General features: G+C 37.3%; 2 protein-coding genes across 22 annotated transcripts in view; one reads left to right on the top strand and one right to left on the bottom strand.

Moving 5' to 3' along the window:
* Positions 1 to 1,010: 1,010 nt before the first annotated feature.
* Positions 1,011 to 13,779, bottom strand: part of LOC133840250 (potassium voltage-gated channel protein Shab) — a 74,422-nt gene continuing 61,653 nt past the window's right edge. For 7 of the 21 annotated variants that reach the window (XM_062271970.1, XM_062271971.1, XM_062271975.1 and 4 more), the window contains 8 exons: positions 13,562 to 13,701; positions 11,885 to 12,292; positions 11,372 to 11,395; positions 7,589 to 7,702; positions 4,154 to 5,402; positions 3,024 to 3,217; positions 2,688 to 2,964; positions 1,011 to 2,047 (listed from right to left, as the gene is read on the bottom strand). In XM_062271970.1, the coding sequence (XP_062127954.1) occupies positions 1,764 to 2,047; positions 2,688 to 2,964; positions 3,024 to 3,217; positions 4,154 to 5,402; positions 7,589 to 7,702; positions 11,372 to 11,395; positions 11,885 to 12,292; positions 13,562 to 13,701 (2,690 nt within the window). In that variant the 3' untranslated portion in view covers positions 1,011 to 1,763. Of the gene's footprint in view, positions 2,048 to 2,367; positions 2,493 to 2,687; positions 2,965 to 3,023; positions 3,218 to 4,153; positions 5,403 to 5,966; positions 6,749 to 6,936; positions 7,138 to 7,588; positions 7,703 to 11,371; positions 11,396 to 11,884; positions 12,293 to 13,561; positions 13,777 to 13,779 lie in introns of those variants that run through there. The other 14 variants (XM_062271978.1, XM_062271981.1, XR_009894174.1 and 11 more) reach the window with 13 other exon arrangements.
* On the top strand, positions 8,912 to 10,241 carry LOC133840251 (putative uncharacterized protein DDB_G0271606). Its single transcript, XM_062271992.1, has 3 exons — positions 8,912 to 9,034; positions 9,091 to 9,273; positions 9,328 to 10,241. Exons 1-3 carry the CDS (start codon positions 9,007 to 9,009, stop codon positions 10,158 to 10,160), a joined length of 1,044 nt encoding a protein of 347 aa, XP_062127976.1. The 5' UTR covers positions 8,912 to 9,006; the 3' UTR covers positions 10,161 to 10,241.

Genomic DNA, 13,779 nt, shown 5'->3' with positions numbered 1-13,779 from the left:
ATTAATTAGAGTTTTAATTGTTATGATTTATATTAATTAATTAATCAATCAATATAAACATTAGCGATTTCATCGCAAAGAGCGTCTTTTCGCGATATTGTAGATTTTTTAAACCAGTCACTGCACTTATGTGATCTTATTGAATATTTTTTCCCGGAGCACAATAAATACACGTCTGCATGCGACGACGGTTACCACACCACTAATATAACAACAAATTCTCTAGATTTAGGTGCTCATATATATTGCTTATGTGGGTGTTTTTGAGAACAGAAAACAAGAGAGAAGTTCTACAATATCCTAGGTAAAGGGATTATAAACTATAACGTTATACCATTTGGTTAACTTTCAACTAACACATAGGACGACGACGCTCACACATAAAAAGCTGCGACTGACGCACAAAATATCACTATGCAATATCTCAACAGAAACCACAAATTAAACTAGTTTATAATGTTTGTTTTTCTACTACACCGAAACAATCTCTTTAGTGAATTACGTACATGTTATAGATCTAAGACGATAGTTAGTTAATGGCTTAAAGCAAAAATAAATTGGGGAAAGCTATATAAGAAGAGTTCTAATTCAATTGAGTTGCAACTAGAAATGTTGAATGGAGAAACTATTAAATTATTATGAAGAGAATTGAGAATTCCAAAATTTGAGTTACAACACAATAAATTGTGGAATCTTTTCTTATATAGTTATGGCTTTTGTTTAAATTCTAAGAATTTCATTTCATTTGTAGGAGGGGCAAAATGAAGCACTAACAAGAAGCCTTACCATTTACACATACATAGAAACGAACTTTGCGTAACGATTTTTATCTACTTTGGTATTTTTTTTAGATTTTTTCATTTTTTTTTTTTTTGTAGTTTATGAATTTTTTGATCAATTTAACTAGATGTATATGGGTTGCCATATGATGTCTTTTTCTTCTTCTTTTTTTGTGAGATTTGACAAAAATATTCTTAGTATTTTCATAAATATTTATTTTGTTTTTCTTGTTTTCTTGCAGTATTTTGTTGTTGTTTTTGTTGTATACCTATGTATGTAAATATGCCGCGAATTGTAATTGCAAAATGGATGTGTGTATATATAGTATTATTGTATATAAGAGTTTTGTTTAGTTGCATTTTAAAATATGAATATTATTTGTTATTTGTTTCTATTTACTCTCGACACTTTTTTTTGTAGGCTTTTCTGGTGATTTCGTCTATATAATATGTATGTTGCTGCAAGCTGTAAATAAATTTGTTTTTGCATTTACAATAGATTAGCATTAGCTTAGGGTTCTATTTACATGTAAAATGTATTTATATTTTGCTGTTTTTCTCTCTGTTTTGTACGGCATGCGCGGCATTGCAACGATATTTGCTTTATTATTTATTTATATTTGGTGTTTTTTTTTTTGGATTTTGTGTTTTTCTTTTTTTCGAGTAGTTTCAGTTGCTGTTCTTGTTCATTGTTTTTGGATTCTATGCGGTTTCAGTTATTGTATTTGTAAAAATATTCAACGTCAACGCTTCCCTATCTGCACCACGATTTAGACTAGGATACTGTTCATTGCTTTTATATAATTCACATTCCATTTTCGCTAACTTTGCTATCACTTTGAGTTTTGTTGTATTTTGAGTGTGTTTTTGAGTGTGGGATTTCAATTTTGTTGGATTTCCCCTTACGATTTCATTTCATCATTTCATAATATTTATATAGTACAATAACTACTAAGCGCTCTTGGTGTCTGTCTTCACTAATTGCTACGTTGCCCCGCCTCCTGAGCTTGAGGTTGTTGCAGCGCCTCCTCCTCCTCCTCCAGATCCTTTGCCATCGTCCTTGCTCGCTTCGTCGCGGTTTTGTGGCTGCAACAGCGCACGCTGCTCGTCGTTTGCTTCGCCCTCACCTTCAGCCTCCCCCTCGCCATCGCCATCACCGTCGCCGTCGCCCACTGCTTCCTGTTCGGCATTGTCCTGCGGCTTGGCTGCGGCAGTTGCGGTTGCCTCCGGTTGTTGCCTCGCTGGCGAGGTGAATGTTGTCTCGGAGTCTGCCAGAGAAGATGCTATTAGAATCGGCTTACTATATGTGTGTGCATGTATAAATCTATTCAATGTGCTACAAATAAAACGTATGCTATACAATAAGCTGAGCGTGTCTGTGTGTGTGTAAGTGTTGTGTGTGGTTAGAGGCCCAATTACTACAGCTTCACATTGAAATTGGAAATAGGAATTACAACAATAATCGCGACATGTAGGTGCAAGCTACCAGCTGCACACTTAATTAGACTCGGGTGTACTGAAAGGTGTGTACAAGGAGTGCCACAGAGAGAGAGGAAGAGTTAGTCAAGTAGAGATAGAGATTGTATACATTTGCCAGGTGGTATCCTCGCCTTATCCTTCATTGTGTGTGTTTTGTTTTTTGGAGAAGAGATCTGTGTCTGTGGGTGGGTTTTAGTGTTGGGTTAGATCAGAATGCAGCATCGAAGACGGTTACTTTTGGTTTGTTTTGGTTGATTCAGTTGAGTTCGGCGCAGAATGATGACAGAGCGAATAGAGAATAGAACAGAATTGTTTTTGGTTTTTTTTTTGTTGTCTTGGTATTCACAGCCAAATGTCTGGATTACTCAGTGAAGTAGTCAATGAGTGGAATTTTTGCCAATTTCAGTTAAAAGATCTTCATCTACTCACCCAGACTGCTATCCCGGGTCTGACTCGGATCATAGCGACCATCGGTTGATGTCTGTGCCGACAAAGAGGAGCGAGAGAGCACGGGAGGCTTCACCTGGCGCAGTGCTTGCTCCTCGGGATAGCGTGGAGTTTGGAATTTGGTTGGCTTCGTTTGCAGTGTCGCGGGACCGGAGCGTTGATGCATTAGGGTGCGATGCCTGAGGGGTGGTGGGGATATAGACTTAGCTAAAACTGAATGAGGTAATTTATTCGGTGAGTAATCGCTGCCAGATTCGCCCTGTGAATGAACAGTTCCAATTAAACCGAGAATGTATATAGTAAAGTACTTTTACAGACCATGACTGTGCCATTATCAGAGACCCCAGAGCCAGACATATTGTCCGCCAAGAGACGTTCGCTTTCGGGATCGGACAGCACGCGCGAGACATCAGACTTGTTTTTCAGTATCGACTTGGAGCGCCTGTGATGCTCCAGATTCGGCGATGCATCAATCGAGTCTATCGATGAGGAATGCTTGCTCTCAAATTTGGCTGTAACAAAAAAGGTAAAGATCATAAAAGATCATAAGGTAAAGATCATAATTGCTGATAATGCTATTGACATAACTTAAATCAATATAATTGTATATTGAAAGTATCTATTATTATTATTAGTTTCCTTTCAGTATCTGAAAGAGTGACATGAAATTGACTAAAAAACTATTTCTTTAAACAAGAAACAAGAAACCCCTTTTTTTTCTTAAATATACTTTCGGTATTAAGTATACGATCGATTTGTGAAGAATATAAAATACACTGTCTCGTCTATTTCAACTATCTATCGATCATTCAGCATAATATTTTATCGTAATTCTAAATTAACACTTGTATTTCCAGAAGTAGAAAATTATTTATTACCTTTTCTTAAATTTTAATTGCAATTATAATATCATACTCAATCTATTAAGCAAGTAAGAATGCTACACTCGAGTGTGCTCGACTGTGAGATAAGGCTATATTTGGTATGTTGATATAGTGCTATATTCAAAATATTCCAAGGCTTACTTTCTATCACAAGAGCACTAAAAAAATATACCAAACGCTATATTTAGTATATTGATATAGTGCTACATTAAACATTATACGAGTCCTAGTAACTGTGGGTGACAATCTGATATATTTTGTACGCTGTTATATTTTGAATGTAGCCAGAAGTTCTGAATTGCTTTTATACATTTCTTTTCCAAGTAGTGTCTTAGGGAAATAAATACGTCGCTTTTCTAGTCTTTTGATATTATATTATAGTTTCCAATGAATTATGTGATCGAAAGATCATATAATTTTGTGTATTTGTTTAAGTATGCTAAGCTGAACCAAATCTCTTTTTTCTTTTTATACCTAAAAACTCTTGTTTGGGTTGTAAATTAGCTTGAATTCCCTTAAAGTTCTTAATTTTGTTTCCATAACTTGATCGCTTCTCTCGCTTACCTTTGGCGCCCGCATTTTGTATGCCGAACAAACGCTGATTAATCAGTTTGGTGGCAGTGGCTAAGCTCTTGCCCGGCATAAAGGCCGAGCGCTTCTTCTTGCTGCCGCCGACGCCAGCGGCAGCGGCGCTTGTGGACGATGCAGATGCCACTGCAGAGCCGCCAGTGGCAGCAGCGCCCTCGACTCCCCCGCGCACATTGTCCTCGCTCAGTTTGGTGTCCTCGAAGCGAGCGCGTGGCTTGTTGCTGCCGCCGCTGCTCGAGCTGGGTCGCATGGCGGTGAAGCTCTGCTGGAAACGCGTCTTGCGATGCTTTGGCACTGAGTTCTCGTTCAAGCTGACACGACTGCCACGCTCCTGCACATCAAAGTTCTGATACACATCATCCAAAGGACTCAGACCACCAGCAGCAAGATTTCGCAGCGCTGTGTCACCTGAGGCGCTCTTCTTGACCTGGGCACGCATCGAGAGCCCAGAGGCAGAGACCGTGGGCGGAAGGCCGACAATGAAGCCGGTGGAGCTGCTGATGTTGGTGGAGCGGCAGGATTCCTTTTCGAGGGGATTGATGTACAGATTGTCCATGTCAATGTCCAAGGCGCAGGCCTCGTCGTTGAAGTCGGCAGTGAGATCGCCCTGCGACAGAAACGGATGCGTCTGACAGCTGGCATAAGTGTCCGAGCTGTCGACGCTGGCGAGATCCGCATTGTTGTTGTTGTTGTTGCTGTTGCTGCCACCGCTGACGCTGCTGCAGATGCCCGCATAGTTGCCGTTGCCAAACAGCAGCAACCCATTGCCAGTTGCTGTCTGATGGCCAGAGCTGGCCACAGCTCCGAGACCCGCTCCGACTGTCGTCGTGTTGAAGTTGTTGTTGTAGTTGTGATTGAAGTTGCTGGCAATGGGCGCCCCATAATGCCGTTGAGTGGCCTCCAGTGGCAGTGCAATGGTCGTGGACGTTGTGGTGCCATACGACGACGATGTCGACGATGATTGCGAAATGATGGGCACAGCATTCGCTGCACTTGAGTACGATGGCAACAGTTGAGGCGGAGGCAACGCGGTGGCAACATCCGGAGGTTGCAACAGACCAAATTGATTGGCCTGTCGATTGGCATGTTGCTGCAGCTGCAGCTGCTGTTGCTGCTGTTGATGATGATTGGCCGCCGCCATGCGCATCTCCAGGCAGATGGGCTTGTGGAAGTCGGAGGTTGGAAGCGAGATGACGCCCTCTGCATCGGTGTACTCCTTGAAGTCCTGCAAGGCAGAGCAAATTGAGTGCTCGAGTCAAGCAAAGAGTGTTTAAGCTGAGCCCAAGGCTCAAGACACAGCACAGCTTTGTCAGCTCAGTGGTCAGTGGTCAGTAGCAGTAGCATTTAGCTTCATTTTGTGCACTTATATTTTTTTTATTAAGGGGGAAAAATGTTGCTGTAAATTGTAAATTGATTGCTGCTTCTCAAGACCATTCAACATGCAACTAAAATGCATCAAGTTAAAGTTAAACGTGCAACGTTCACGCACTAATTTTGATTAAATTTCAAAATGAACAAAACGAAATTAAAGAAAATCAAATTCAAGAGCTCTTTGCTGGAGTTACTTACCTAGTTATAAACTTCATTGGGGGGAATTTTTCCAGCGCTCAAAGTACAAACTCAAAAGGCTAATTGAAATTATAATTAAAAAGTTTTTCCCTTTTTGCAAATCATAAAGAAATCAGTTGAAAAGATTTTCAGTGCCAATAGATAGTTAAATAGAAGAAGAAGTAGAAAATAGTGCGAATCAAATGTTGAAATCAATAATCAATTTGTTTTTATTTGTTTTTTTCGTTTTGTTTTGTGTTTTTTTTTTTAATAACATTGTAATAATTTATTATAGTTGGTATTATTTGTTATTAACTTTGTTGGTTGTTGCTACTAATTTTTACTAATTATTAATTAAACAAACGATTTATGACTAATTGTAATTCTGTGCTTAGTGTAAGAAATTGAATTGAATTTGAAACTCATCTTAAGGCCTTAAAACACTCGATAAATATTTAGTTGTAGATAATAGATAATAATAGATAATAACACATGCTGCTTTGGTTTTCGATTTCTCTTAATGTTGTTTTGTTGTTTCATTGTTTATTGTTCTTGTTGTTCTCGTTGTTGTTGTTGTTGTGTGTGTGAGGAGTAATAAATAAATTAATTAAATTCTTAGAATTTGCTATGTCTTTCTTTAGCTTTCACGTCACGCACGAATATAATAAGTTTATAATGTAATGTAATATATGTAATTAATAAAATTCATTTAATTAGAATTAAAGCTAATTTAACTTGTAACTTGTTTGTTTGTTTGTTTGTTTTTCGTTGCTCTAAATTTTAATAATATATTGTAAATTTTTCAATTTTTATTCAAGCACATTTAATGTGTGTGTATTGTGTGTGTTTTTTGTTTTTCGTTGAGTAATTTTAAAATTAATTTTGTGTATCTGTGTGGGTGTGTCTGTGTGTGTGTTCGTCGACTGATTGACAGCTCAATTAGCCAATTGCTCTAAAGAAATTGTTACTCTAAACGCTATTCGCACGCAATGGAATACACTCGCCTTGACATCCTGGCAAACCCTTTAAGTAAAAGAAATGAAAAAAGAAACAAAGTCAACATAAAATTTGCCACATTTCTCTCAGCTGTGGACTTTCTCCACATTTTTTGGTTTTTTTTGTTTTCTGCTGTACACACAATATAAAAACAAAAGTATCGTAACGAATAAATAATAAATAAACGAAATGAAAACACGAACAAATAGACGAACTTTTAGTTTTTGGTTTCACTTTTAGACAATGGTCACACGGGTGCATAAACTTCTCTCTCTCTCAATGGATCACAGATAAAAGATATCGATCGTGCCCTCCTCGAGCATGCGTTTGAGTGCCATATAATGCGTTGGCGATGGCGGAGGTCGCGCCAATCTCTTGATGCTATACTCCCTGTTGTGAAATACACAAATGCGATCCTGCAATATGTACACACAGTCCACTCAGCATCAATTATCATTTGAGTAGAACTAAATACTGGGTCTACTTTTTTTTTGGAGTGCGGAACGGACTTCGAGGAGGCAGTTTACTGGGTTCCTACTATATACCATATAAATATTTAATGATGTTTACCTAACTCCGATTCATCTTCATTTTCTTAATGATGTGCGTGTTCAGTTTAGTTACAAATTAGTTCGAATTGAAACAATAAACATAATTCAGAAACACATAAACAAAGAGTGCAAGTGCTGTTATATAGAGTTAGAATATTTATCAAAAGAGAGATATTTAGATTAAGCATGCGGACTACACACAAAGCAAAGGAGTCAAAGATCAAGAGTGTTGTTAGAGAACTTTTTTTGGTTGGTTAGTGACATTATCGAATTTTGCTCAAGAGGATCAATCGATTGTCGTGGTTGTCGATTTTACCTTGGTTGTACAGAAGCAGCATTCGAATTCCACGGGCACATCCTGCTCCAGATTGTCCATGCGCTGGTTCTGCAGGTTCTCGAGCGCCACTTGGCGACGCAACTCGGCCACTTCCTATAAGTATGGTTTAGGGTTTTGGCAAAATGTAAATGCAAAAAGTCAGAAATACAACAGTCAGAAATACAAAATCACTAACTATATACACGCACTCAAAATGGCATGCACTAATTAAAACAAACACACAAATATTATTATTATACAAAAATTGAGTTAATACATTTTGATTACATCTTCATGCAATGCCAGGCAAAAAAGTTGTGTGCGAAAAGCCTTGTGAAGTTTAAAGTAAAAACTGTTCCGGGTGAGGTGAGTATCTAAACCTGCTATCCATAGAATATTCTAGCTTTATGACTACAGGAAATGTATTTATACCCATAAAGTGTATACGTATGTATGTATATTCTTGATCAGCCATGTCCGTTTGTCCGTATGAAAACCTTAATTTTAGAAACTACAGAGAGATAAAGCTTCAACTTCAAGTGATAACTATGTCTTCATGAATCCCTATTTTATATAGCAAAAAACGGCTACTCTAGTCGAATTTTTGTTGGCTTGTTTGATAATTTGGTATTTTTTTCTTTCAATTTAATAGTTTATCGATAAATCAAATATAGTCTTCAATAATTTTTGGTATTTTCGGTATATTCATTTGGTATATTTTGTACCCTATGTTTTTCCATGGATGAACTATAGCTTTTGGTATATTTTTGACTTTTTTGGTATATTTTTGTTTGGTATATTCTGTACCGCATGGTATATTGCTAATGTAATAGCTTATCGATAGACCAAATATGGACTTCAGTCTATACCAAAAATTGTCTTCAGATAGTCTTTAGTATATTAATTTGGTATATTTTATGAAAAATACAGCATTTGTCGATAAACCAAATATAGTCTTCAATAATATTTGGTATTATCGATATATTCATTTGGTATATTTTGTATCTTATGTTTTTTTTTTTTCAAATTAATAGTTAATCGATGGACGAACTATAGCTTTAGGTATATTTTGGAGTTTTTCGGTATATTAGTTTGGTATATTTTGAATCTTATGGTATATTGTTAACGTAATAGTTTATCGATACACCTAATATAGCTTCAGTCTATACCAAAAATAGTCTTCAGAGAGTCTTCAGCATATTAATTTGGTATATTTTATGAAAAATACCGTAATGTTTTACTTATATTGAAAATGGGTACCGGGTACCTCACAGCCAAGTACACTTGACTTTCTCACTTGATTGTTTCGTGTGTGTGTCTCGAAAACAAGTAAGACTCTGTCACAAAAGTCAAGTTCGAATCGATTGTCAGATGTGTTTTTGTATCGAGCTAAATGTGCTGCTCCAAATGTGCTCTAAATGCGCTTAAGCAATCTGCTTTGGATTGGTAAGTAAACAGTTCGAGTTAAGTTGCCTTAAATCCTTCTCTATGTACTCTACTAGTTGCTCTGTTAATTGTTTGGGCAGTGAGCACTCGCCCGCATCCCGTAATGATCGGAAAAAGAGAGTCACCTCAAGCTGGAGGCAATGCCGATTACGACTACGTCGACGGGACGCTGGATGAGCAACTGAAGCGACTGGGACAATACAATCTACAGAGCTGGGATGCCACATCGGAAGATGGCGGTAAGTTTACGCTCAACTAGAACTTTTCCTATTCAAACATGGTATATTTCTTAGGCTTTCAGCGTGTCACACAATGCGATGGCTTGAGTCCTACGACGAGTTGTGAAACTCATGAAGCAACTTGCAGCACAACATGCAGCACAACTTGCCAAACCCCACTGCCACCTCCAGCTGACTGTGATCGCTTTTCCTCAAATCAGAATCAAGCCAATTCACAGCAATCACAACAGCAGCAGCAACAACAGCAGCAACAGCAGCAGCAACAGCAGTCCCCATATTCCTCACAGCAACAGCAGCAGCAACAACCTCAGCAACAATTTGAGCTAGAGGAATCTGAGCTGCGTGGCAGAGAGTTGCGCAAGTTGGTGCAACATTTGTATGTGGCACAAGCGCGTGTTCAACTCGAAGCCACAGAAATACACAAGGCGCAAGCTGTGGCAAGTTCGGCACAAGCACAGCTCGAGGATTCGGCGAATCATGTGCGCACCATCACAGCCACGTTGCACAATGCACAACAAGAAGTGGCAGCTGCAGCAATAAGAGCGCAGATCGCTCAGCTGCAACTTGCAGCACATGATCAGCTGTTGTTTGCTGCTCGCCAAGATGTGGACTCGCTGTCCTCGCAAGTGGTTGGACTGCAAGCAGCCGAAGGAATTGTTCAACCCAAGTTGACAGTTGATCTTCATGCGCTGCTCGATAGGTTGCGTCAACCACTGCAGCACTTTGATCGCCCCACGCCGGTGCCCATGATCATCACTCCACCTCCACTTAGCGAGGAGTTGCCACATCCCCAACCGCAAAGCGATGAAGCAACTGTCAATCAAAAGGAAGTCGTCAAGCAGCAAGAGCAAGCAAAGATTGCGAACCAAGCGATCTACTCTTTATAAAACTCCCCTCTTTAACTATATATATTTTGTTACTAATGTTCATACTCGTATTTGTGTCTGTAAAACATATTCTATTCTATATTTGTTGTGGTGTCTTTGTGTATGTTGGGTTCGTTGTTGTTGATGGCAATAATGGCATTAAACATACAGATAAATAGCTGATTACACATATCATTAGTAGAAATATGTTACATAAAGAATACAAAGTATTAGAGAAAAACATAAAAAGCAATGCCATAAATTACATATATTACAAACCCTCACCTAAAGAGCTAACTAAATCAGTTTTAAAATAATATTAATGATTTTACGTATTCCAAGAATGAAATTCCATATTAAAAATGTAAAAAATAAAGATTATCATATATAACTTTAATATTCTATACTTTTCCTTTTAAGTTCTCAAATTAAGAAATGCGAAAGATCAAACTAAATCAGTTTTTAAAATAAACATTTAATATATAACAAAAAAAGAACTGCAAAATGACAAAACAAAATATCAAATTTGATCATTTTTGGCTTTCATTTTCCATACTTTTATGTTTAAGTTCTCAAATTAAAATTGAGCATTAATAAAGCTATTTTTGTAAACAAGTTTTCAACAGGAAAGGCTATTTATAAACATAAATTGTACAAAAGTATTGCCCATATTAATTATGGCAAATAATTATTTCCATGATCTCATAAATTTATTATTTCCGCCCATTAATTATACAGCCAGTAAAATATGAATCGACAAAAAAGTACATAAATTGAAAAGTAAACAAGTCAAGTAAGATGGAAAATCTTATAAATGAAAAGGTAGGAAAATATATGAAATAAATATACGAGCAGATTTATGCAAATTTTCTTAAGCATTCTAGCAGCTGAAATGCGTTCATATTCACATATCGATATATATGAAGACTAGATATTTGGAAACTTGGAGACATTCTTAAAATGCAATATATTATTGTATAGCTCGAATTTTGATTTCATCTGCATTATTTTTGGTAATAAAAAGAAAAAGTTTAGCATTATGTTCAGCCTCTGAAAATTAATTGGATGAAACAATCATATTTCATTAATTTGCTTTTGTAATATATATTTTGTACATTATTATTCGAATTGGAAATTTGGAAATATTTAAAGAGTATAGTATAGTAGCAGTGGCAAGTAGGTATGCATTAGAGTAGAGTAGTTTGAGTTCTTTGTGTATACTTTGAATGTACCTCCTTACTGCGTCCCCGTAAAATCTAAAAGTTGAAATGTGTTGTTGTTGTTATCGAACTTTATAAAATAGGCTAGCTCTTGCATTGTTTTGTAAGTAAAGATTTTGTGGTTTGGTTGTTGTGGTTTGTGAAAATGAAACAATAAACAAATATGTGAAGCAACAATTTACGTATAAGAGACTATAGACTACCAAAAAAAAAGTGTTCCACCGATTTGAGAAATCAAAAGTATATATCAAAGTGAACCAAAGAACTAAAGAGTATGCTGTCCCGATCTGAACTCAGACTTAGGGTGATAAATAATTATGAAATATATTTAAGGTTATGGTAAGTGTGTGTATTGTTTACAATAGTTGAAATATATAGTATTTAGCTCCAGTTAACGGCTTCACATTTACTAATACATAGTTACGGTTTAAGAACTTTGAAAACATTAAGATATTCAAGATATACGAGCACTTGACTTGGACTACGTCCATTGCCAGCACTTGTGTTCCCTCGACCCTCACTTACCCCTGGTGTTATCATCATCTGTATGGGCAATCCTTTCTGATTCGACGCTATGGTCATCGCATCCTCTGCCTGTCCTCCCGCAGCAACTCCTCCTCCTCCTGCCCCTGCTCCACTTTCCTGTCCCGCAGTGCTGGATGTTGCCACCGCTGTGGCAGCACTTGAAGCTGCCACCATCGCCAGATTGTTGGCCACTCCTCCGGCTGGCAATTGTCCTGCCGCCTGCAGCTTCTTTTGCTCCTGTTGCTGCTGCTGCAGTTGCAGTTGTTGCTGCTGTTGCTGTTGGGATTGCAACAGCGCCTGCTGCTCACGTCTGTAGCTCTCCATGGCCATCATTGAGGTCTGTCTGGCATTGGGATTATCGAAGCTGTAAGGCGGCACTGCATCCTGCTCGGAGCTAGAGCCGCGGCGCTGTGTGCGAGTGTGGCAAAAAAAGTCAACGAGAGTTAATTAAAAAGACTCGGTTAATTCAAAATTTAAACCGGCATGGAAAATACCTTTCCCATCTACTCAAATCCTAATACTTTGCTAAAGTCAACCCTATTTTAATAGTCTAGAGAATAGTCTTAGCACAATTAAAGATTTTGTATACTCAATTAATATCCTAACAATAAGATGTGTTGTGATATTAATTGGGTTTAAGCTCTAATTATGAAAAGACTTTTTCAAAAGTATCTCTGAGTAACATTGTATTATTTTAATTAGATTACTTCTGTCACAAATTGTGTAATTTAAGATTAACACTTCTAAGCACTTCATTATTAACTACACCCTTCAATTAAGGTAGTCTCATATTTTTTTTGGTTTACTTATTATAAAACTATATTTTTTTTTTGTGATATGCTTCTTATGTTAATGAAAATAAGTTTGGTCGAATACTAGAAATATATGTCGTTATCTTCTACATAATTTGTTGGAGTAACGAACTATTTATTATATTCGGAAATTTATGTAATAAGTTGAGGGAGACACCTCCACGCCCATAAATATATTCTCAATCAGCGAGACGTCAATAGTCGAGACGATCCGTCTGTCTGTCTGTCTGTCCGTATTAAAACCTAGATCTCAGGGATTAAAATAGATAAGGATATAATTTTTTGACAGCACTTGTTATGTTTGCACACAGATCAAATTTGCTTAAAAATTTTCCACTTCCGCCCCGTAATTTGAAAAAAATCAAATAATGTTGAAGCTAGAGTCGCGATTTTCGGTAATAATATCTGCAGTATTTATAAGCAGCTGGTATATTTTGTACTCCATGGTATATTTAGAATGTGTGTTATGTCAAATATACCAAATATAGCCTAAGGTGTATTTTAGTATTTTTTCGGCATATTAATTTGGCAAATGCTTAGAATAATACTGCACTATTTTGATTTATTTAGGATTACAAATAAGAATATTTGTCATCTCTACTGTCCTAACTGATTATTTTAAATATATTTAAAATACACTTTATTATATATGTTAATAATAACAATTTATGACTAGAGATTATAAAGTTTATACACCATATATATTTAATATATCATATAGGTAAATCGGAGGATGAATCTCCTCCATTTTGGCTTTACTTGAGGGATGAGGATTGATTAATAGGAATGCATAGATTAAAGTGGTTTCATACGAGACAACAACAATCGACAAAGAGAGATCCAAAGAGATTGGAATAGAACTTACGTGGTGCATGTTGGAGTTACGCAAGTTGGCTACGTGCTCATAGTTCTTATAGCAGCCAGTGCCTGTGGTTGCTGGATTGCGATCGGTTGATTCGCCCTCGGTGCTGTTGCCATCCCCATCCGTTTGGGAGAGATTGTGTCCTGTGGGCGATCGGCGTAGCGCGTGGGTTAAACGGTGCCAATTTTTCAGTGATCGTGTGTGACTTTCGCGTTTTTCTG

This window comes from Drosophila sulfurigaster, chromosome 3 (assembly GCF_023558435.1).
Source record: "Drosophila sulfurigaster albostrigata strain 15112-1811.04 chromosome 3, ASM2355843v2, whole genome shotgun sequence".
Lineage (NCBI taxonomy): Eukaryota > Metazoa > Arthropoda > Insecta > Diptera > Drosophilidae > Drosophila > Drosophila sulfurigaster.
Note: the sequence above shows the minus strand (reverse complement) of the source record. Positions and strands in the feature narration are given on the sequence as shown.

Excerpts from the sequence above, each read along its gene's own strand:
- LOC133840251 (XM_062271992.1), top strand. The coding sequence starts at position 9,007 with ATGCGCTTAAGCAATCTGCTTTGGATTG. Across the intron at positions 9,035-9,090 it reads AAGCAATCTGCTTTGGATTG|TTGCTCTGTTAATTGTTTGG; the intron begins GTAAGTAAACAG and ends GTACTCTACTAG. Across the intron at positions 9,274-9,327 it reads TGCCACATCGGAAGATGGCG|GCTTTCAGCGTGTCACACAA; the intron begins GTAAGTTTACGC and ends TATATTTCTTAG.